The sequence below is a fragment of the Urocampus carinirostris genome, chromosome 15, assembly GCF_059441175.1.
Source record: "Urocampus carinirostris isolate Australia breed hairy pipefish chromosome 15, RoL_Ucar_1.0, whole genome shotgun sequence".
Taxonomy (NCBI): Eukaryota; Metazoa; Chordata; class Actinopteri; order Syngnathiformes; family Syngnathidae; genus Urocampus; species Urocampus carinirostris.
This window is the reverse complement of record NC_142363.1, coordinates 14952510-14978040: the sequence shown is the minus strand read 5'-3', so window position 1 is coordinate 14978040 and position 25531 is coordinate 14952510. Positions and strand designations below refer to the sequence as shown.

The window sequence follows — 25531 nt, the reverse complement described above, 5'->3', positions numbered from 1 at the left end:
ATTTTAACCCACTCAGGAGGTTCCCACGACCTCAGAACTGTGCCGCACACGCGCTAACCACTGCGCCGCCGTGCTGCCCTTTGAAAAACTTTAATAGCGAATCTTCTTGCTGATGCATTCGTGTAGGGTAGAAAATCCGATGTTCCCCATTTAGTACAGGTTACCAGGAACTAGAAGTAAGCACGTGAGTACTTCTGAAATCAGAGATTTAAAAAAACCCTCACTTGACCAATAGAAGTTGTAAGGTAGATATATGTAACACAGGGTGATGGTGATGTCAAAATGTAAGGGTTAAGAATACAGTTAATGTTTACCTGTCTTCGGCAAAACTGTAGGTAATTTAAATTCCAATTTTTAGCGAACGCAGCAAGCAGACGTGTTCCTCTTCCAATGACGTTGAGTGACGTAACATGCAGGCAAAGGGCGCACATTTTAAAAAATGGAGGCAATGGTAGCTTTTTGAAAGGAAATTAATCGTCCGGCGTTTGTCATTTATTGCTCGAATGGATATCATTGAATGGATTACTTGAGTACATTTTATACATGCAACGACATCGACGAAGGTGTTCATGATGAGTGGACCGATCGGCGATGGAATTAAGGTGAATGTTGCGCTAGCATTGACTAGCTATAGCTAGCACGGCCATTCAGTTTTTGTTCATAAATATTACGATGTGAAAAAGGCTCAAAACATGTCACTTTGTGTGCTAACATGAATATACATTCAGTCTTCGTTTAGCTTTTCGGCAATTTTTGTTAGTTAGTATTACGTTTTAAGATGGCTTTTCGAGTCAAAAAAAATAGGTTTTGTGCTTGGCATTTATTTAGGAAGAAAAATAGTGCTTTGGTGTAGTTCGCTAATGATCAATATTACAGTATTGCTCATATTGTGACTTAAAAATTGTTTTACGGCCTATCAACTATTGCTCATGTAAAATGAGATTTTTGTATGGATCATTGTTATGATAGGCTATAACGAAATGTATTTCTACTTCTGATATAAGAATAAATATGTGATACGTATTGGGGTTCCAGTAATCATTACATATAATTTATTAATCTCTTATTGTCGAATTTTCTTACTAAATCAATTTTGTTTAAATCCATTAAGTTGAAAAGCGATATTTACATCAAATTTATCAATACAGTAAACATAAAATTCACAATGAATAAGGTGCTGGTTTGGCTTGTATCGTGTGTGAAATGCCTAAAAATAGAAACAGATATGGATCAATATTGATCACTTTCACATTTCAAATCAGGCCCAAAATATTGTCTTGTAAAGAAAACAAAACACAGACAATTATTTGTAAAAATAAAATCAAATTAATCACACCAGTTAGAGTGAAAAGGAAATTTTAAAAAAGCACCAGACTTACCTTATTGTAACAAACAATTTAGTTAGTAAAATACAGGAAACATAAGATTCATAAAAATTAAGTTGCCTCATTGGCCTGTATCATGTTAAAATAGAAGATTATAATTATTTGACCAAAATAATTTCAATGTTTGGTTTTGATTTAACTTTTCCAAACATGAAAGCTAAGAAAATAAATCGATTAAATAATTCAATGTGAGAACCTGAAGATTTTGGGGTGAGAATCTTTCTAATCTTGAGGGTATCCAAACAATTAATCATAAGCTTCTTTTTTTTTTGATGAATTTGACGATCAGTTTTCTCACCTTTTTAGATAAATAAAGAGCACTTCTCTAATGCCTAATGTGATTTAAAGTGCTGTATAAAAACATTCAATGTGCAATAAGAGCTTTCTCAGTTCTATCAATGGTAATTAAAAGTAAGATGTAAAAAAAAAAAAAAAAAAGGAAAACGACACAAAAAATCACCAGAAAGGATGGTTTTCTGAAACAAAGTATTGAAGCATCACGCTTTTGGTCAGGTTCTTCATTTTATGACTAAGTTAAATTAAAGTAATATTTACTTGAATGGCAGATTTCTCTACTGTGTACTGTCAAAATCATGGCTCATGAGACAATGCTGAGAGAAGCGCAAGAAAAAAGTGGGCTGGATCGTGTCAAACAACAACCTGCGGTTTTAAATGTGTCCAATGGATGTTGCCAAAGCCAGGTGCCACTCTCGTTGCACCCACTGCAGCTTTATTTGTTGACCACCATTAACTAACCAAGTCAAGTCATTTTTATTTGTATTGCCATTAATCATAATGAGTCTCAAATGGCTGCACAGGCTATTGCAAACTACAGACTATTATTACACCATTCCCTGAGCTAAAACCTACATGAGGGCAAGGAAAAACTCAAAAACCTCAGCATGAGGAAAATGAAGAAACCTTGAGAAGGGACCACACATGAGGTAATCCCCCTTCCAGGATGACCAGGCTGCAATGGATGTTGCATTAACAAACAATAAAAATAAAGATAGAATAAAAAATTGATTAAAGTATGATATAATGACCAGGTTGCAATGGATGTAGCATTAACAAACTATAGACAGACATTGTCACCCTGAAATATAGATCGTAAGTTATAGAACAGGGGTGTCAAACTCATTTTAACTCGGGGGGCCACACGATAGAACAAACATTCTCTCAGGGGCCGGACTAGTAGATCAGAGAGAAACAAAAAAAGAGAAAGAAATGAGAGAGAGAAAAGTAGACGGTGGGACAAAGAAAAGAGAGAGAAAGAAACAAGAGATAAAAAAATAAATAGTGAGAGAGGGAGAAAGAAAGAGAGCAAAAGAAAGAAATCCATAGAGAAATTGAAAGATAGAATGAAAGAAGGGGAAAGTAAGAGAGAAAAGGGGGAAAAAAGGAAGATAGAGAAAATTAAGGCAACATGACACAGACAGACAGAAAGAAAGAGGAACAAAAAAGAGAAAATGACAGAGTGAATGAGAGTTTGAGAAAAAACAGAGGAAGACAGAGAGAGGGAGGGAGAGAGAGAAAGAAGAGAGTACAGTGTTTGTGAGAGCCACCTGGCTTTGGCAACATCAAGTGGACATATTTCAACCTGCAGATCATTTTTCTCTTGCGCTTCTCTGAGCGTTGTCACGCGGGCCGGATTTAATCCCTTAGTGGGCCTGATCTGGCCCGTGGGCCGCGTGTTCGACACCCTTGCTATAGACTCCTAGTGTGTTTTAAGCCAAGATTTAAACAGTTCCACTGAGGTTGCAAGACCAACAATATTTCTATCATTGTAGTAGAGGCTGATGGTTTTCTATCTAAATAAGAAAAAACAGATTGTTTAAAGGGATGGTGTGTAATGGTGAGCACGGCGGCGCATTGGTTAGTGCGTGTGCTGCACAGTTCTAAGGTCTTGGGAACCTCCTGTGTGGGTTCAAATCCAGCTACCAGACTTCCTGTGCAGAGTTTGTATGTTCTCCTCGTGCATGCGTGGGTTTCTTCCGGGCACTCCGGTTTCCTCCCACATTCCAAAGACATGCATTTCAGGTGGATTGGCCGGTCCAAATTGTCCCTAGGTGTGAATGAGCGAGCGAGTTGTCTGTCCCTCTGTGCCCTGCGATTGGCTGGCAACCAGTTCAGGGTGTCCCCTGCCCACTGCCCGATGATTGCTGGGATGGGCTCCAGCACCCCGCGACCCTACTGAGGATAAGCGGTGCAGCTAATGAGATGAGATGGTGTGTAATATTTATTGCCTCCTAGTGGTACTAAAAACAAACATTGATTTGAATACTAGGCAAAAATACACGTTATCATACCAAGGTTAAAAAATAAAAATAACATAGGTCGATAACCAGAGAACATTGAGGAAACCACCCAGATATAAAGTCAAGGACGCGCTGTTTAAGGCAATAAGAATCATTCTTTAAAAAGATACCACCTTGCCGTCTTTGCTGAAGTTTAGAGAAGCTTTAACTCCTTTCTATAATAGATATGAAATCTGAGAACAAAGTTCCCATATTCAGGTAAACATTTTCATAAAAAGTTAACCCGGCTTTTATATAGTTAAATGAATTATTACATTGGGTTTGTCTGCTATTGTAGCTTTCCAGTCTGCAAGTGTTTCCTCAAATTAACTGTAGTGGGAAAAAAAATGTTTTTTTCCATTTTATTTTTTATTATTTTTACAAATGCACAGTTTATAAACACTACAAGAGATTACATTTTAGTGCAGAAGTAGAGGAAAAATCCCTCAATAATCTCCCTTAAAAACAGCCCTCCATCGAAGGCGCACTTATGCAATTCATTTTCTAGTCCCCCCCCCCCCCCTGTCCCCCCGGGAATGTTTTTTTTTAACAGTTTGACATCCCTGCTTTATACAAATAGATACAGTATAGTCAGGGCTGAAACATTACAATTATTCATTTTGTATATAATAATTGTAATAGGCACGGCGCATTTGTTGCCGCATGAGTCTTGGTTGGGTTTGTGTTGCGTCACCTCTTCCCCTTCGCGTTGCGATGGAGACGGCTCCGCAGCGTCGCCTGGTCCGCGGGAAGCTCGCCGGGATAATTGCAAGTTGTGGTTGGCCATCTGACGGCGTCAGTCGTTTTTGGCTGCCGCAGCCGTTATTTGTCGTCATTTGTCGTCGTGGGCTGCAGGCGTTTGGTCCGGTCTCGTTTAGCAGCCGAGGCATTATGGGCCACAGGGTACTCGATTACTTTCACGAGCAAAGCTGCAGGAGAAACGATGAGGAGAGATTTTGTTTGACTCTGCAACCAAGTATTGAGGTATCACGTTTTGGACCCTCGTTGAATTCAAAATGTTCAAAAATATACAATAATAATTAAAAGTTTTTCAAAATCAAACGGGGTGCTTGTTGTAAATGAAAAGAGTTCATGCCATTAAAACAACGTCAGAGAGGAAAAATTAAGAGGGAAAAAATTGCAAATATGTGTTGTGGGTTATTATTGGAATAGTTATGACATAGTATTAAGAAAGAATGGATCACTTGCTTTTTTTCTTAATAAGATATAGTCTTAAAAGAATACACCTGTTTAAAGATGTTGTTTGCCTCTGTATGTCTATATAAAAAGGTAGATATGCTATTAGGCTGTGTGTACAGTGGGACCTCTGTTATCGCGGTTAATGGGGACCAAAACCACCCGCGAAGAGTGAAAATCTGCGAAGTAGCGACGTCCCTTCAAAAATGCTTAAATATTTTTATTTTTATTTTTTTAAATTATTTTATTCTATTATTATTTTTTAGACCTGCGAAGCTCTGAATCCGCGAACGTGGAACCACGAAGCAGCGACGCCCCTTCAAAAATGCTTAATTTTTTTTAATTAAAAAAAAAATTACTTTAGTTTATTATTATTTTTTTTAGGCCAGTGAAGCTCTGAACCCGCGAACGTCAAAGTGCAAAGTAGCGAGGTCCCACTGTATTTACTAAGAAACACTAGGAATATAGATTATGATTAGCTGTATATAAAGACATTTTATTTATATAATATATATATAATATATATTAGGAGGATTTCATAATTTCTAATTTGAGCGGTTTAGCTATTTGGCTTTTTATTTGTATTGTATTTATATTTGAACATTACATATGTTTTTATTATGATTAGATGTATAAAAATCAGGGGTGGGACCAGATAGATTATTGTATTTCCTCTTGAACATGTTAACAATGCTTACAATGCCATTTGGCATTTATGAATTATTCTTTCTTACCTATTAATATTGCTTTTTCTTACTTAAAACTTTGTATACTTCCTTAACTTGCATATTTTTCTTATTTATTACTTTACTGACATTGCTCATTTTTCTTCACTTACTTTACCTACTTTTCTGTACTTTACTTCAGTGGGGGAACTTATTTTTATATTTTATATTATATATATTTTGCACTAGGGGGGGCAGTGGTGTTCTCAGTGGCAGAGTGTTTTGTTTACATTTAGCCTCCACGCAGTGCATTGAGAACAGAGTATAATCATTGAGTATGAAGTGTGGACACAAAGTTTAACAGACCTTCAAGTGAGATCTCTGAAAAATATTTAACACTGATGCGGAAACGGGCGAAGAGAGCCTGGGTGAAGACCCAAACAAGTCTCCTCCCATAGCACTTCACTGCAAGCTTGGAGGGACACGAGCAATGACTGTTGTGCTTGCCATGTTAAAAATGTTGGCAGCGGACTGCACAAAGCCAAATAAATTCAACTTTTGCTTAAAAACATTACAACTCAATCCCTTCCGAATTTTTCTTTAGCAAAAATGCGCCGAAAGGCGTAGATTTGACATGGACGGAAGTGACGTGTTACCATCAATATCGAGCAATCTTTGTTTTGTCTCCACCAATATTATTTGATCACTTTTTAAAAAGAAAAAAAAGATCAAGTTTGGGGGGCGCGAGAGACTTTCTTTTTGCAACTTTACTTACTTTTGTTCATTTACTTTAGCCACTTTGCATACTTTACCTACGGTACTTTACTTATTTTATTTTACTTACCTTACTTAACTTAAGTTACTGGGGCATGCTCTGGTCTACCTACCTCCACCTTTAACCCAAAAATCATCTGCGTCAGGCTTGAACTCACCAACAAGCCCGAATGAGAAAAAAGAACGGACTGAATCTACAGAAGCAGACAGTAATGATTAAAAATTGTTCCCCTCCCCTTTTTTTCATTTCTATTCAGGATTTCACAGTCCTCAACCTCATGGGCCAGGGCTCATTTGCCCATGTTTACCGGGCCATATACAACAAGACGGGTTTGGAAGTTGCCATCAAAATAGTAAGTATGACATTGTGATGGCTAGAAGGATGACCAGTATGACCCACCTGTAAGAAAAAAATCTTAACTTACATTTACTGACTCCCATTCAGCTGTTGTCAGAGACTTTAGCAGTACAACTAAATAGTGTATCTCCCCGAGTGTCTTGGTGTTTCATTATCTTTGTACACAGGACAAATGATAATAACTAGGCGTTTTTTTTCCTGCCTCTTTTTGCAGATCGACAAGAAAATGCTGCAAAAAACTGGGATGATCGAGCGTGTGAATAACGAGGTGGCGATTCACTGGCGTTTAAAGCACCCTTCTATTCTTGAGGTAAATGCGCATGCAGTCACTTTTGCTTTTTGTAAGTATCAGAGCTCCCAAATTTGACGGTGCTTTCCATCATTGTCTTTCTCCCATGCAAAATTTAAAATATGCAGTTGTTTTGAGCAGAACCCGCTTTAGGCAAAAGGCATCTTGGCAAAGCCAGCCCCATTCCTGACACGGCGTAATCATGACATTGTTAGCATTTTTACTGTGTCGTAAATTTCTTGCATTCCTAATAACCACCCGTCTCCTAATTTATACAATCCTAAAATCTGAATTGCATTTCCTGTCTATTTTCCAGCTCTATAACGTCTTTGAAGACAAAAACTATGTGTACCTGGTTTTGGAGATGTGCCATAAAGGGGACATGAGCCACTACCTGAAAGAGCGCAACGTGCCCTTTTCTGAGGACGAAGGTCAGATATTTTCAATATCAAATCAGCAAATTGCACTGGAGTCTTTGGTTTAGTCTTTGCAACTGAATATTAATAACGACAATTATCATGGTAATTCTGAATTTTACTGGGTATATTCTAAAAATGACAATCATCATTGTTTCAACTCTTACAGTGAATTGAATAGACCTAAACCGACTTATGATAATGCACAAAGATTCAAACCTCTCATACATTACGAACAGGGATATGAACAACATATGCTACTATTACATATAAATCGATATATATTATAATGATGAGCATGAATTCTTGTAATTTTTCAAACCAGTTACTGTTGGCCGATTGAATATTGTAGCATGGCTTCAACTGACTAGATAGATAGATACTTTATTCATCAACTACGGTACGTATCGGCTTTATTGTTGTCTATTGGGCCGAAAACTGGCGTCCTCATTTTCGGTCTGATAACTATTCGTGCAATAGTTATCATGTATCCCTACTTGAAATTAACTTGGGGACCAAAGTAATCTTTTCTCTGACTTCCCAATTTTGATGTATGCGAAGCTGAAGCAACACACCTAGCCTATCGTTCGGTCCAGAATATATAGGGCAAAATTACTACAGTTTACACTCAGGGTGTTAAAGCAACAGACCCCGTTTTGGCTGTATGTCACTAAGGACTCCTTTTATATGGAAGCTTATTAAACATTCTATGTTAAATGTTTAGACACTTAATGACGAAAACCCACAGTACAATCTGTAAACACCTGAAAACGTCAGGCAAGCACGATAAGCAATTTGCTTAGGTGAGCTGTAGGAGCGGGTGCATATTTGCACACATATCAAACTAACATAAATGCATTAGTATCCTCACTTGCAGTATTTTGTGACATTTTTACAACATAACTGCTCGCCCCGCGCCCCTCGTTTTGAAATAATTATTCACAACAAAAATGGCATTCAAAATGAGCCTCACCGATTTCAAACAACTGCAGGAGAGAAACAAATTCCAAGTGGTATATTTGTTGATATTGGACACAGGCTCTAGCATTGTGATTATTTCATAGATGTTATAAAACATCAAATGTCACTCAATGAAATAAAATGTGCTGAAGTATTGGCTTTTATCTAGTGAACAGGTTTGGTGGTTTTGTTGTATTTTGTCTTAAAATACAGTATATGGTGTGGCTATAAAAAGAAAATCAAACTATTTTGCTTTCATGGTTCTTTGAGTCAAAAATGTTCCTGACCCCTGCACTATAGTATATACGAGAAAGCAGGCTTGTTGTGTTTTATTTTCCTGCCATTCGGTTTCTGACCTGGGCGTGTGCGTCTATCCGCAGCGCGCGACTTCATGCACCAGATCGTAGAAGGCATGCTGTACTTGCACACGCACGGCATCCTGCACCGGGATTTGAAGTTACCCAACTTGCTGCTCACCAGAGACACGAAAGTCAAGATCGCCGACTTTGGCCTGGCCGCAAAATTGGAGCTCCCCAACGAAAAGCACTTCACCATGTGCGGAACGCCAAACTACATTTCACCTGAGGTGGCCACGCGCAGTGCCCATGGGCTGAAGTGTGATGTCTGGTCCCTGGGCTGCTTGTTCTACGCCTTCTTGGCAGGCCATCTTCCGTTCGATACAGACACGGTCAAAGGCACGCTGTCTAAAGTGGTGCACGCCGATTACCAGATGCCGCAGCACATTTCGCCAGAGGCGCAGGATCTAATCCACCGGCTACTGCAAAAGGATCCAGCTTATCGGCCCAGCATCTCTGTCCTGCTGGACCACCCGTTCATGACCCGGTGTCCGGCCAACCAGGGTTACAAAAGCGATATGACCACTGTGGACAGCGGTATAGCCAATGTGTCATCTGGTTGTACATCGTCTATGTCGGGTAGTGGGACAGGGCGCCTCCAAAGGAGGACGGGGCTCGGCGGCGGATCGGCGCTGCCGGACCGAGTCGCCGTCGGGCCTGGTCGGCCCGGTCGGGCGGCTCAGTGTTTTGAGGACAGGGGTCAATGGCGGTCGGACCAGTTTCATAATGAAGGCAGGGTCGGGCTGCCTCAAAACAATTACGTAAGTCGGGTGCACTCCTCTGACCGCTTGGGGTCGCCCCAGGGTTCCTGTCAGGCCCAGCAGAACCGGTGTCACTCGGAAGAATCACTGACAGAAGCTACCAGAATGCTATGTCCCTTGTCGATTTCTGAACAAGGGCCAACGTTTTCACCTCCTGTCAAACAGCATGCAAAGTAAACAATCTTTTTTTGCCAACATATAATATTAAAAAAAATCTATATTGTTTACATTTATCAGTGGACTTTCTTTTTTTGTTTTTGTTTTGTAGCCCAGATTACTTGTACTCCAAACAGACAACACAGCCACCAAACCATCACTATCAGGACATGGAGGGAGTTACGAACTGGCTTAATAATGAGGGTAAGTGCTTTTTCTTTCGGATTTGGAATGATAAATGATGTGAACTTAAAGGGATGTTGTGTGATACTTGACCACTAGATTTTGCTGTATTGTGTCGTGCAACAGAGCTCAAGGAAGATTACAAACTATGGAGACCAAAGCACTGTTCTTTTGCCCATAGCAAGTCTTTCTTTTGTTGGCTAGTCTCAGAAATGGCTTTTTCCTTAACCACCCTGCCTTGAAGTTGAAGGCCAGCATCATGGGGTCGCCTCTTCACTGTAGATATTGACACTGGCGATTTGAAGCTGATAGTTAAGGATCTGTAGGGCAGTGATTTTCAACCACTGTGCCATGACAAACTAGTGTGCAGTGAAAGATTGTCAGGTGTGCCAAGAGAATTTATCCAATGTCACTTTTCAAAATGTAAAATTTTATTAAACGTTTATGAATCATTGTCTGCAAATATTATGTCATTGTCAAGTGTCTGTGCTGTAAAAACTGGGGGTATTATAAATTATATTTTAATTAAACATACTGTTCAGTGTCATTTTATAACCTTTTTGGTTAGTGGTGTGCCGCAAAAATTTTCCAATGTAAAAAACATGACCTGGCTCAAAAAAGGTTGAAAAACACTGCTGTACAGTGTCTTTTACTCAAACAAGAGACTCTAATGTACTCTTTTGCGTTATGCAGCGGGACTTGCCACTTCTCTATCTACACTGATTAGAGCCTGTTTGTGCTGTTCTCTAAATTGAGTAGTACACACCGTTGTAGGAGATCTTCAGTTTTTTGGCAATTTCTTACATGGAAAAGCCTTTATTTTTTAGAGCAAAAATTGACCGTCAAGTTTTTAATGAAGGTTCTGTTTTTCTGGCTATTTCGGAAGGGCAGTTTTATAGCTTCTCTAACTTGCTAAACTGTTTTTAATTGTGCTAATGTTGTTGCTCAATTTTTTTCTAATCATCATTTAGCCTTCAAAAGCAATTAGCAAACACGATGTACTAATAGAGCACTGGATTAGAGGTTGTTGCATTTAGGCCTCTATATACCTCTGTAAATATTTTATTAAAAACAGACATTTGCCGCTAAAATAATAATTTACCATGTTAACGGTGTATGGAGTTTATTTCTGTTTAATTTAATGCTATCTCCTTTGTAAAAAATAAAAACAGAACATTTCTTAGTGACCCCAAACTTTTAAACGATAGTGTATTTTTACATTTGACTCATTGTGTCTTGTTTTCCCTTGTTCTGAGCTCCCGCCTAACAGAAGGCCAAAACAAACAAATACTCCAAACACTGTTCAAATCTACAGCTCAAACAGATCCTCATGTATCTCCCTCTTCCATTTTTCAGGAAGCGGAGCGAGGCCCAACGATCGAAGCACTCAAGGAAGCGGCGTCAGTGTCCACAGCGACAGAGGACGAGGGTCCTGGACGGAAACTCACGTGGACCGACCAGGCGGTCCTCTGGACGCGTACCAGAGAGAGAATTCAACCGAAAGCCTGTGTTCTCGCGGATCCTCTTCCTCCTCCTTACAGCGGACCTCGGCCCAAAATGCCACGGACAGGGAGAGGACGTCGCTGCTGAGAGATCTGCCTTCGCTTCTGTGTACCAAAAGGCTCAAGCCTACCCGACAGAAAACCAAAAGCACCATTGTAAGTATTGACTCACTTGGCGGTGGCTTTTTAGTAGAATCCCTTTGTTGAAAGTAAGCGCGAGGGGTTTTCTTGCCAGATGAGCATCTTGGATAACGGGGAAGTGTGCATCGAGTACTTGAAGTGCCAGCATGGACAGGAGAGGGTCAAGGAAGTCTTTCGGATTTCTCCAGATGGTTTGATGGTGAGCTCCACATTTCAGATATTTATTCAATTGCCATTCAAATATAATTCTCCTTATCCTATTACACAAAGTTGTTGCTTGGCATAATTAAACTCCTACTTGTTAGAATGAAAAAAAAAACCTCTATAAACTGTATTTTCCACACTATAAGGAGCACTCCCAAAATAGTCTTTTGTCATATATACAGTGTATATATATATATATATATATATATATATATATAGATATATATTTCATGTATAAAGATACCGTATTTATTTGTGTATAACCGTTTTGCATTTTATACATATACGGTATATATCAGTTTTATTAGATTGATCAGTTGAAAATTGTCACTGACCTACAGAGCAATACAATACATTGTATGCAACGGTAAGCGAACCCGGGCTGTGGCGGCGAGAGTGCCAAAACCTGACCACTAGACCGCTAGTGATACAGATGACAAAAGATGTGGGTGTATCGATCCAATTATCAATATTATTTATACTAAGCAAGTACTTGGATTGGATCGATACAATTGTACTGGGATTGATACTTTGCTCCTCTATCAATTTTCTTAAAGTTCTGCTTCTCTATATAGATAGCACAGCCCTCACTCACCTAGGGCTTTTGGCCACTCTTCAAGCTTATGCCTGAGCCATGAATCCCTTTGTGTACCTCTCCCTACCTTGGCTGCTATTGCATCTTACCTGCCAGGCAAAAGACAGGGCCAGATATATATGCCCACCCCAAGAGGAACTGAAAAACGTCAGAGGCAAATGGGAAGCGCAGCTCGGTGTGGCATTTTTTCCAATACAGAAAAAGTACAATGTCAGGTGTCATTTTTGTGTTTAAGTAGTCTGGTTCTGTGGCAACACCACAAATTTACATTGAAAACATAAAAAAGAGAGCAACGAGCTGCAACCAAAAATGTAAACATCTTTTTGTTCCTGAACAAAAACCTTTAATCTGTTGACAATTATGGCAACAGAGCCATAGAGCCAATTAACACCTTATTTGCATTATTGACTTTCTTTTCAAAATATTCAATGGAAGATGTTGTAATTCTCTAGTTGCAATGTTATACAGTATATTTATTTTCATTATTTTGTTGCTTTTTTGGTTAGACTCTCTTAGCTTTTGTTCTGAAACAGTTGCAAAAGAAATATTTAATAATTTATTTTTCTTACTGTTAAAGTTTGCAATGTAATTCTTTTTATTTTTAGTGCCTAAAATATCTGTGCTGTGTTTATAATCAAGGGGAAGGTTTGTTTTTATTCGATGATCATGACATTTCCAATCAAAAAGTATCGGCATCGGATTGGTGTCACTTGATACTACCGTGTACTTACTTGGATTTGATGGATACTAAAATTCCCTGTGTTGGCTAACCCTAAATAACATATGAAAAGGCAACATAGTTTGTCTCTTTATCACACTGTTTTTTTACTCGCTGTGCTAGAAAAGAATGTTAGAAAATTGAGAAAAAAGAAGGTCCACCCGAAATATATCAATAAATGCAAAAAGAGTGGTGTATCTGATGAAGAATCGGACTTGCAGGTGAGGACATACCAGCCCAATGGCGGCAAAGGCTTTCCCGTGCACGACTGTCCGCCCGCTCCCCCCCAAGATGTCCTCCCTTGCAGCTACGAGGACCTTTCGGGTAAGAAAAGACAATTGATTGTATGTTAAAGTATGTTCACTGTTATCTCAACTCCATCCTGTCCACGTGTTTATGTTGTGTTAGGAAAATACTGGAAAAAGTACCAGCACGCCGCCAAGTTTGTGCAGCTGGTCAAGTCCAAGACCCCCAAAGTGAAGCTTTACACCGAGTACGCAAAGGTCATTTTGATGGAGAACTCCCCCAACGCCGACCTGGAGGTCTGCTTTTATGATGGTTAGTCACTCTACTCTCAACGGACATTGTGTGTTTTTTAGCATCTCCTATCGGTATTTTTTTTTTAATTCATTAAAAATAGATTGAATTAAATAACAAATGTTTTTTAAATAAAATCAGGCCGACGACCCCAAATTAGGAGTATTTTTGATGAATTATTTGCAGATTTTGACCTAGTAATATCAATACAGAATTGGTGAGTCCTAACAAAAATAATTGCAGCTCTTATTTTTCTGTAGTACTTTGTATGCGCAAACTCCAGGGTATTATGGGTGCTTAAGTACCGTGAAAATGATTGAATTTCAACGTCGTGTTTTCAAGGATTGGAAAGTGTTTGAATTTTGGGTGAAGCACTTGTATGTGCTTGAATTTTTTTGCCATGTTTCTCAATAAATCATCTTGCCATTGAGTACTTCCCAAAAGTAAATGCTTCTCCTCATCCCCATCAATAAACCAACCCGTTTTTTGTGAAAAAACGTAAATCCCGAAATTCTCGTGTTTAGAGGTGCTCGTATAAGAGCAGGGTTTTCGCGAATCCTTGAACATTTTTAAGAGGCATTGAATTCTAAAAATAAGGCCTTAATTGGCATTAGAATGTCTTCAATCCAATTTTCAAAATTCCTAAAAAGACGAACACATTAATAAGAATGTTTCTTTGAACTCAAAAGATTTAGTAATGTTTATTATTTTTCTTTTTTAACAATTCACTAATTTACCTTCAAGGCAACATCGCCTGACCACAATAACGAAACCATCAAAACGGTGATGTGGTGTCAGTCGGGTATTTTAAAGCAGTCGCATGTCCTAGGTCTACCCACAATACACGTTTACTTTGGACCATGGGAAAGTGTACATTTAATAAGAAGTGGCTGTCCTGGTAATGTGCACGAAGTATGATGTATTAGGGGTAGGACAAAAAAATCAATTCGTGTATATATGGTGATTTGTAAAATAGACGTTTCTACCCGGAATCGATTTTTGTTCGGTACGTAAAAATGCGGGAAAGCAAACGGAAGTGGAAAATGGAGGAAGCAATGACAACTAAGGCAGACGCCCACAAATTTAAAAACCAAAATACCTAAATACCTTAAAGCATCACCTCGGACAGCCATTTTTTACCTGCAGCACAGGGTTTTGAAAAAAAAAATATTGACTTTGAGAGATCTTGATTTGAATTTAATAGCTTACACTTGTGCAGTTTTTTCCATTTGGAGGCTCTATTTTATTTGTTCATTTTACAGTGTTAACTGTAAATTGGATCATAAAAGACCACTTATGTGTTACGTTGACATTTCAGCTTGTGACATTTCGTGGCTGTTAACATGTCTCACAATGTACATGTTTTGTTCTTATTGGTTCAGTTGAAATAAATGTTAGGTTTTGGATTTAGTGACACAGACTGATGAATTGTTTAAACGTGGTCATTGTCCAGAAGTGTATGATTTAAGTTGCTTGTTTTTTTTTAGATAAGAAAATTAAATCGCAATCATCAATTACATCAAATCGTAATACTTGTAGAATCGTAATTATTAAGAACCTTCATATCAATCAAATTGGCACCTTACTATCGTATTGTGACCAAAGCATATTCAAATAAGAGTGGAATAAGGAAGCTTGATGCGGTTGAGAAAATCGTTAGATCACTTTTTTGTCCTCTTGAAGCCCATCTTCCAAAATTAAGTTAAACTTAACTTTATTTATCTTTATAGAGCCTATTATTTTATTAAATGTTTACTTTTTAGTACACAACAATACAGGTTACCGTACTTATACTAGCCTTAAACATACTTATATAAACCATAAACATACAAATATATCACTGAAGCAACTTACGAACAAATTCAACTTCTCGTTCGTAAGTAGGGCAGTGTCTGTATTGAGTACTCGCAAAGAGTGCAGATACCAGCCACCGATACTTTTAAGGAAAAATCAAAAATCTCTAGTGATAATTGAAAGCAAATCCCAATACTTCTGCATTTCCAGGGGCAAAGTGCTACAAGACGTCAGAATTTCTGCGCGTGGTGGAGCCAAGTGGCAAGGCATACACGGCGAAGGGTGAATCGGGCCTGAGCAACCTGAGCCCAGAGAGTCAGTACTACGCCGAGCTGACTGAGAAGGGTCACCACTTGTGTCTTTTGGTGGAACGAACACTTGAAAAGTTGGCCTTTGAAAAGTTGTCCCTCTACCCCATAATTGTTGGAAGGTAGGAAGAAATATTGTATGATGTTATTAAACACATAAATAGAAGACTTTGGGGTGTATTGCACGAAATTGGAATAAAGAAATGCAGGCTAACTCTATAAGCGCAGTTTGATCTGACAGTTGTCTGGCTGACTCTTGTCTGTCCATCCATCCATTCATTATATTCCGCTTATCTGGGGTTGGGTCACGCGGGCAGCAGCCTTAACAGGGAAGCCTCCCTATCCTGAGCCATTTCTTCCAGCTCATCCGACGGGATCCCGAGGTGTTCCCAGGCCATCCTAGAGACAGGCAGTCTCTGCTGCGTGTCCTGGGTCGTCCCCGGGGCCTCTTCCCGGTGGGACATGCCCAAAACACCTCTTCCAGGTGGCATCCTTATCAGATGCCCGAGCCACCTCAAATGCAGAGGAGCAGTGGCTCTACATAGAGTCCCTCGTGGATGACTTAGCTTGTCACCTTATCTCTAAGGGAGAGCCCAGCCACCCTGCGGAGGAAACTCATTTCAGCCACTTGTATCCGGGATCGTGTTGTTTCGGTCATAACCCACAGTTCATGACATAGGTGAGGGTAGGGACGTAGATCGACTGGTAGATGGAGAGCTTTGTCTTTCGGCTCAGCTCCCTCTTCACCACAAAGGACCAGTACAGGTTCCGAATGACGGCAGATGCTGCACCGGCCCGTCTGTCTCTCGTTCTATCCTACTCTCACTCGTAAACCAGACCCCAAGATACTTCAACTCCTCCACTTGGGGCAAGATCTCATCCCGACTCCGAGATCTTGCTGATTCTTGTGCGTAGGAATTTAGATAAATGGACCGGGTCTTTTGGCTCGGCTCACTAAACACTCCCCCAAACCGGATCTTCAGATTAGTATAATCTAATTGATATTTTACAAATAATAATAAAAGCTATGCACAAAAGATATTAACAATTCAAAAATGTATTATACTACTAGATTCTAATAACAAAAGACGTCTGTGACCAATATTGCAAAATTAAGGCAAAGAGAATCAATCTTTGGTGGCAACGGTGAAAAGTGCCGAAGCCTAACTATTAGACCACTTGTGATACGCAAATGCCTTTTCATATGTCATCTGTATCTAACCTTGTGTAGTAATACACGGATTACGGTCTGAATTTCCAATCTTATCTACCGTATTATGTGTTAATTGAAGCACACGGTTTATAAGGACAGCACAGTGAAGAGAAGTTTGCATGTTCTCCCAGTGCTTGCGTGGGTTTCCTCCGGGCACTCCGGTTTCCTACCACATCCCAAAAACATGCATGTTAGGTTAATTGGCCGGTCCCAATTGACCCTAGGTGTGAATGAGTGAGCGAATTGTCGGTCTCTGTGTGCCCTGCTACTGGCTGGCAACCAGTTGAGGGTGTCCCCAGGCAACTGCCCGAAGATGGCTGGGATGGGCTACAGCACCCCCGTTACCCTACTGAGGATAAGCGGTGCAGATAATGCACGGATGGACTGTGATGATTTGATGATCTGATTGAATGGTTACAATCTGGAAAATACGGTAAATAAAGTGTCGACTCTTCAGTGTAACGATATGCAAGAATCAACTTTTGGCTTTTTATATGTTACAAATTTAAAGTAAAACATAGGGTCCATGGAAAACACAACAACAAATATAAATTATAATGGGTAAAATAAAAAGATCATTAGTCTCAACGGAATATTGGCATTGGCAAGTGCGTGAGAAAAATTGAGAAAGGAGCTGGCTCCCGTTGTTCACTTCTAAGATTAGGCTCATCAAATCATTATGTTCCCGAATGACATGTCGCTCATATGTAATCTAATTAGGTATTTGTTGATTGCTTATTTTTAGTAAGCCTGTCACCCGGGGGTCTTCATCGTCGACATCGCTTTCCTCCAAGCCTGCTCCTCCTGACCGAGTTCCGCCTCACCAGCCTCCAAAAATCTCGGTGAGTCGCAATGTCAAACTCATTTCAGGTCAGGGGCCAGATGGTGGAAAGAACACTCTCACAGCGGCCGTACTAAGTTTAATATATTTCAACGATTAGATTTAACGATTTAGTTTTTTTCAGCTTTTTATTTGATTTTTGTATGGAAATGTTGACCCGAATTCAAGAACTTCACCATTAGATCTATTGGAGAAAGAAACTTCTGCTATTTCTTTTGAAATGTTAGCTTTTTTAATCCAGGGGCTAACCAATAATTTGCAATCACTGGATGTAAAAAGCATAGTGTAGTAGCAGTCGTTGCGTTTAAGAGCGATATCCAAGCCCCGCGTGCATCCGGCCACAACAGCATGCAGCCCCAATGCTGTTGAGTATTAAATATGTTTGACGTTTTTGGTGCTCGGCTGCCAAAAAAGGAGTTTCCTTTAATCAAGGAATATTGACAAGCAAATGCATGGTCTGTTATCCCAGCAACCACCAATGTCATTTTACGTGACACAGCGGTCATTTGCGTGTTTTTTCAGAGCACGAATAAATACATGATGTCAAGTATTCACTGATTTATAGAAGATAAACACCCCATTTGTATTAAAAAACATACTCTAATTACTCGTTTATGAATGTATAGTATATGTTATTGTATGGGTCGGGAACCTATGGGTCGCGAGGCATATATGTCTCTTTTCATGAGTACATATGGCTCGGAGATAAAATTATCAATAGGGTTCCAGTCTAAATAGCTATTTTAAAGTCTGGTGCGCAGATAGCTAACGTAGCGCTAACAGTGCGAATGGTTCAGTCCATATTATAAAGAGTACACTAGCTACTATAGTTTAGAGTCAAGATGTCCAGACAACAAGCCCTGTTTTAGCTGTACATCGCTAAGGAATTTAGCTTCACTCTTGAGACACGTTATGATGAAAAGCCACATAAAAATTGTGCACACCCAGAATCGCCAGCCAAGCACACACAAGAATTTTATTGGGTGAGCAGTAGGGGTGGGCGGAGCTACGCACACTGCGCACTTTTCTGCCTGGCGCCGTCTGCACCGAGGGTTAATAGGTCAGTATCTTCGTTTGCAGTATTTTGTTACATTTTTTCAAAAGAACACTGCTCGCACCTTGTTTTGATACCTTTATTTATGATAAGATAAAGGTCAAAATAAGCTTCAACGATCGTGAGTTGTTGCAGGAGGGAGTTTAGAGTGGAATATTTGTTGATATGGGACACTCTTCTTTCATAAATGTTATCAAATCATCTGTGAAATAAAATACGCCGAAAATTTTGATTTTTGTATGAAAAGCGGTTTTGTCAGTTTTGCTAAATTTTGTCTCAAAATATATTGAATGGCTTGGGCAAAAAAAAAATGGATTTGATCAATCCAAAAATGTCTCTGACCAAAATCACATAACATTGTATGCAACAGGAATCGAACCCGGGCCGCTGCGGTAAAACCGCTCAAACCTAAGCACTAGTTATACGGATGACACACAAACAGGCATTGGATTTGATCTCGTCGCACTATTTTTACTCACCGTGCCAGAAACGAATGTTAGAGAATCGAGAAAACAAAGTCGTCCTGAAAAATATAAATAAATGGGAAAAGCACGGCGAGGGAAACAGTTCTTTAGTGTATCCGATGCGCTTATTTATAGCTTTCGGGACGACATTTCAATTTTCTCCATTCTCTATCATTCATTTCTGGCACTTAAAAGTACAACAATTCTGGTAATGAAATCAAATATAAGGCCTTTTTCTATGTCATCTCGTTTAGGGGTGGCGTAGTGGTGAAGTGTCAGCGCTCTCACCGCTGCGACCCAGGTTCAATTTTTGTCGCATGCAATGGTTTGTGATTATGGTCAGTGTGGTATACCGTAATAACCAGTGTAGTTACGCACACAATGGAAGACTGAATGTCTTTCCTATCTTATCCACTGTATTTAGCGGCACTGCTTTATAAGGTGCCTTTTCAGATTTCTGGTCAAGTTGGGGCTTAGAAGATTCCGATAGCAAAATTTGTGGGCATCACCGTTCCTTACTCTGCTAGCTGATTTAAGCAGCTCGGAAGAGAGCTGAGAACCGCGCACTCAAGTCCAAACCCTCCTTTTATTCTGGATCAGGGGTGTCAAACAGGCGGTCCGCGGGCTGGATCAGACCCGCTAAGGGATTGAAGCCGATCCGCGAGGAAAATGAGCTGCAGGTTGAAATATGTCCACTTGATTTTGCAAAAGCCAGGTGCCTCTCACAAAGACGCTGTAGTTGTATTTCTCTCTCTCTGCCTCTCTCTTTCTCTTTCTCTCTCGCTCCCTCTCTCTGTTTGTGTCTCAGTCGGTCTGTCTGTCTGTGTCTCTTTTTCACTCTCTCTCTGTGTTTTTGACTCTCTCTCTCTCTTTCACTCTCTCCTTTCTTTTTCCCTCTCTTTGTCTCTCTCTCTCCTTTTCTTTTTACCTTCTTTTGCTCTCCCCTTTCCCTTTCTCTTTCTCTCTCACTTTCCCCTTCTCTCTTTCTACCCTTCTCTTTCTCTCTTTCCTCTCCTTCTCCCTTTCATTTTCTCCTTGGATTTCTTTCTTTCCCTCCTCATTATTCTCTTTTTTTCTCTTCTGTTTCACTCTCTTGTTCTCCCTTTCTCTCTTTCCATGTCCCACACTCTCGCTTTTCCTCTTCCTCTTTTTCTCTCTTTCTCTCTTTCTCCTCAATCTACTAGTCCGGCCCCAAAGATAAATGTTTGTTCTACGGTGTGGCCCCCGAGTTAAAATGAGTTTGACGCCCCCGGTGTATATTTTATTGTGTAAATTATAACCTTTGTCTTCTTTGTTTCTTTATATTGTGTAAATTATAACCTTTTATCTTCTTTGATTCTTTATATTGTGTAAATTATAACCTTATCTTGATCCTTTATCTTTTTTGTTTTCTTTTATCTTCACTGTTAAATGTGAAACTGGAGTGCCACGTCCAATTTCGTTGTCACAAGATGTTCGACCCATTTTGTAACAATGACAATAAAGGTATATTCGATTCTAGATGATCTCCTACGACGGCTCCGACTTCACTTCGGGCATTTTGAGCGGCAATAGCTCCCCGGCGTGTGAGGACGACCCGCGGAAAAGCGGCGAAGTGCTGAAGCGCGTTTTCGTCCCCGACGTGGGCATGGGCCTGCAGGCACGTACGTGAGTGGCAAGGAGCGACCGTGTGTCCCGTACGCTCACCTCTGCGTTTCTGCCCGTCCCGTTCGCAGCTAGAGAACGGCAGACTGTGGGTGCAGTTCATCGACAGGTCGCAACTGGTGCTCAACATCAACCTTTCCGGCCTCGTCTACTACACCTCGCCTGACGGGCGCACCACCAGGTGAGAATCCAAAGACGCTACCGAACACTAAGAATTTTCCATGAAAACTGTCGAGACCACGAGGAAGAAATCAAGCATTGTGTTAGCTATCCTCTAGTTTAAGCACTTCCTTTACATTTTAGTATATTTAGTCCTCCACGCACAGTCTTTGCAACATGAAGGACCAATCCTGCCATATGTTGAAATAAATGACAAAATAAATACCATATATATATATATATACACCAGTTCGGTGGCCTTGGGGGTATGGCGCCCGCCCCGAGACTGGGAGGTTATGGTCCAAGCCTTGGCCGAGTCATACCTAATACTTAAACATTGGTACCTGTTGCCTCCCTGCTTGGCGTTCAGCATTAGAGGGTTGGAATTGGGGGGTTTGGTCACCTAATGACTCCCAACACCTCAGTTGGGTTGAGCGAGGTGGCTGGGAATCCCCTCCTCTGAATCAATCTCCCAAAAAGAGTCAGAAATGACTCTAGCCACCTCCCCACTAGGGGGGATATGGCTGTGGTGTGTATATATACACAGTGGAACCTCGGTTCTCGACCATAATCCTTTCCAGAACCCTGTTCGATCACCGAAATCATTTTTCCCATTAAAAATAATGTAAATCGTTTTAATTCGTTCCAACACCCTGAATGTTTACCTCGAATGTGTAACGTAAACATAAAGCCAACCCAGGCTAATCATACGTCCGCGTTATCGTAATCTTCCGTACGAAAGATTACGCTAACATGAACGTGTAAAAAAAAAAAAAAAAAATCAGGTCGTTTACAAGTCATTTAGCACCACAAGTGGCTAGCGCTTCATTGGAAAGGGGGCTCCGTTCCAACACCCTGAAAGTTGGGCTCCGTTCCAACACCCTGAATGTTTACCTTGAATGTTCAACGTAAACATAAAGCTAACCCAGGCTAATCGTACGTTTGCGTTAGCGTAATCTTTCATGAACGTGTAAAAATATAAAAAAGGATAAAGAAAATAATTATGAATAAGATTTCTTACCTTTGTGGTGGTCAGCAGAAGGCGCAGGCAAGATCAGACACTCGCACACCTCCTTCATATTTTGCCATTATTTCTTAAATGTAATAGTTGCACGCACTACTTTTCTTTTTTCACCTGTAGCAACTTTGCTGCTTGCACTGACTTTCTTCGGAGGCATAATTAGGGTCTAAAACACTCCTTACACCTATATTAAAAGCGAAAGCAAAACGAAGCACGTCCGCACGCGATAACAGTTGGTCAGGAAAAGAGCCATCTACACCCGTACGCCGCTCAGCATCGCACCCTAGCGTACGCACTCACGCATTACCGGCGTTCGAACTCCGATTTTTTGATCGGACAGCGATCAAGAATTTCTCGAAATTTTTGGTCGGACTCCAATTTGTTCGAACTGAGAGGCGTTCGAAAACCGAGGTTCCACTGTATATATATATATATATATATATATATATATATATATAGCCACATCTACACTATTATATAAATCCTGATTTGCATGCGTGTGTTCATACGTGGCTTATAAGCTCTGAAACACCCGAACCGATTTTCGTGAGAATGTACACAGTAGTACTGTAGTTCTCTGAGAGTGTTTTAAGCTAGGTTTCGTGTTAAGGCATACTGCTCTTTGGCACTCCCTAGTGGCTCCCTGGTGTTTTTTCAACACACCACAGCCCCAACAACCTCCGCTTAAATAGAATGCCTGGCAACGCCCAGGGACACTATGCTTGTGATTAAATGAACGCAAAACGAAATAACGTAATACCAAAATACATGACGTGAATGCAATTTATTAATCTTACGTATGCATTTTGTCATTCATTCTGTCGATGCGATTTGTCATGTAATTTGCCACAACTCTATCATTTATTTATTTCGGTATTTATTCGGTCGTGTGTTGCCGTTTATTTAGTCACTTGCTTTGTCATTTATTTTGTTGTGTATATTTTTTCGTGTCACTTATTTTCCTTTTTTTCTCTGTGCATTTGTAGCTCAGAATTAATTTCGTCTTGTGTTTTGTCCTTTGTTTTGTCACTTATTTTGTATGTTTCCATTTGTTTTGTCAGAGCGTCACTTAATTGATCATCTCAGGGGTGTCAAACTCATTTTCACTTTGGGGCCACACAATAGAACAAACGTTTTCTTGGGAGCCGGATCAATAGATTAGAGAGAAAGAAATAAGAGGAAGAGAGAGTGGGACAAGGAAAGATAGAAAGGGAGAAAGAGAGAGCAAGAGAATGTGTGAAACAAAAGAGATAAAATGAGAAATAGTGAGAGAGGGGGAAGAGAGGAGAGAAAAAAAGAAGAGAAAGAGAGAAGGGGATAAAGAGAGAAGGGGAAAGCAAGAGAGAGAGAGACAGAGGAACAAAGAAAGAGAGTGACACATGGAGTGAAAGAAAGAAAAAAGAAATTGAACTACAGCGTCTTTGTTGGAGGCACCTGGCTTTGGCAACATCAAGTGGACATATTTCAACCTGCAGCTCATTTTTATCTTGCATTTTCCTTAGCGTTGTCTTGGATTCAATCCCTTAGCGGGCCTGATCCGGCCTGCGGGCCGTCTGTTTGACACCCCTGGATCATTTATTTTTAGAATAGAATAGAATATGCCTTTATTGTCATTGTTACAACATGGGATATGCTGTGACAACGAAATTGGACAACTCCAGGTCCACATTTACAGTGAGGATAAGGAAACAGAGACAAAGGAACAAAGAACTAACTGACTTTGTTGTAAGTAGGCTTTGTTTTCCTCCCGAGGGGGGGTGATGTTTGATCTTACATTACACATAGTCCAGTGTTTTTCCGAATTGCTCAGTCCACAATTGAATGGATTTGGGAGTACAGTCCATAAACATGCCCGATTGAAGTCGCCGTCGACGATAAAGCTCCGTTGGGGTGTGCAAGCTGCTGTTTATTGATAGCAGCGGGCAGGAGATTTAGCGCTATGCTAACGTTAGCATCCGGTGAAACGGTTAGCGGTGGAAAGTAAACAGCAAACACAAAGACCACAGTTAACTCTGCAAGAAAATGTTAATCAACCGAGCAGGTGGCCCAGTTGCCCATCGGTTGATGAACTAATTGACAATAGGTGAAAAGTAGCTAAGCTTGAACTCGCCCCCTCATTCAAGTCATGTTTATTTGTATAGCCCTTAATCACAATAAGTTTTAAAGGGCTGCACAGTCTACAGACTATTATGAAACCATCCCCTGATCTAAAACCTACATGAGGGCAAGGAAAAACTCAAAAACCTCAAGGTGAGGAAAATGAAGAAACCTTGAGATGGGACTGCACATTTTCTCTTTTTTTTCTGTTCCTTTCTCCTAATTTTTTTTTCTCTTTTTCCCGCTTTTCTTTCTTTTGTCTGTCTTTCTGTTTGCTTCTCCTTTGCTCTCCTCTTTTTCTCTACCCCTCTTTATAACGTATTTTTGTAACATAATACACATAAATGACAAAATGCATACATATATAAATGTATTGTATATATGTCTGTGTATATATATATATATATATATATATATATATATACATATACCATTTTCCTTTTACAATTCCAAGTAAATATGACGGGATTGGTCCTCCTTAAAACAGAAACAATGCTTTTTAGTGGTGCGCAATTTCACGACTGTATTTGTTCTGTGTTTTTTGGAAACAGATTCAAGCCCAGCGACAAATATCCTGCGCACGTCAAGGAAAAGCTGGAATGCATTTCCAAAATCATCGCACGGCTCGACAGCCCGCTAGCGCAGTAGCGTCGAGCTCCCCCGTTTCCTTGTAAATATGTGCTCATGTACGTCAGGCAGCTCTCCCACTCCTTTTCTGTGTTCTGTATTTTTTTCCCCTAACCTGTACAGAGGAATACCAAAAATATTTAATTTTTTTTACGGAGTCGTTCTTTCGCGAAGCAGACTTGTGTCGTAGATGTCCGTGTAGCGCCACTATGAAATCCCATTAAACTAAGATTGACACACCTTTGAAAATGACAAAGTTCCACTCGTTTATTGAAACCGTGCGAGCGGATCCTTTTTTTGGATAGAAGGCAAAAGCAAAGCACGCACCGTAAAGAAGCCGGCTCGGACGCACCACACCCACGAAGTAAACGGTCTCAAGGTGGAAAGACCATCACACCGTGACCAAAGGTAGGAATCACCTCTCTTTCTGGGGGGTGTCACAGAACAAACTGTAGAATTCCTCCGAGTCGGTGTCCTTAACTCACTTTGAATTCAAGGGACGCTGTAAAATTTGACCACTTGATGTTGCTGTATTGTGTAGTGCAACCCAAAGAAGAATACAAACTACTATTTTTCTCGTTTTTTCTTTTTTTTCTCCTCTCCCAGCCTTTACCAAGGTTTGTTTTCGGGCCCTTAGCACAATATTGATCAAACTCCGGCTTGTGGGCCACATAACCAAAAAAAATGAAACCAAAAACATAAAACAAAAAATATATGTATAAAATGGTAAAAAATAAAGAAATTAAATTGAACTGTGTTGATTTGGTGCCAGTCTTGCCCAGTGTCATAAACAATCGACTAGCAGGCTACATTTT

General features: G+C 40.1%; 1 protein-coding gene across 3 annotated transcripts; it reads left to right on the top strand.

The window, feature by feature from the left end:
* The first annotated feature begins 395 nt into the window (after positions 1–395).
* On the top strand, positions 396–24955 carry plk4 (polo-like kinase 4 (Drosophila)). Of its 3 annotated transcripts, none has more exons than XM_088355051.1 (15): positions 396–602; positions 6576–6671; positions 6891–6986; positions 7282–7396; positions 8722–9631; positions 9727–9818; positions 11154–11455; positions 11535–11639; positions 13179–13281; positions 13366–13515; positions 15499–15718; positions 17555–17651; positions 20670–20807; positions 20884–20993; positions 24641–24955. In XM_088355051.1, exons 1-15 carry the CDS (start codon positions 570–572, stop codon positions 24735–24737), a joined length of 2664 nt encoding a protein of 887 aa, XP_088211177.1. In that variant the 5' UTR covers positions 396–569; the 3' UTR covers positions 24738–24955. The 3 variants fall into 3 exon arrangements, with proteins under 3 accessions (XP_088211177.1, XP_088211175.1, XP_088211176.1); XM_088355049.1 differs by lacking the exon at positions 396–602 and adding an exon at positions 4380–4666; XM_088355050.1 differs by lacking the exon at positions 396–602 and adding an exon at positions 4380–4666 and having other exon boundaries at positions 20670–20811.
* The last annotated feature ends 576 nt before the right edge of the window (positions 24956–25531 follow it).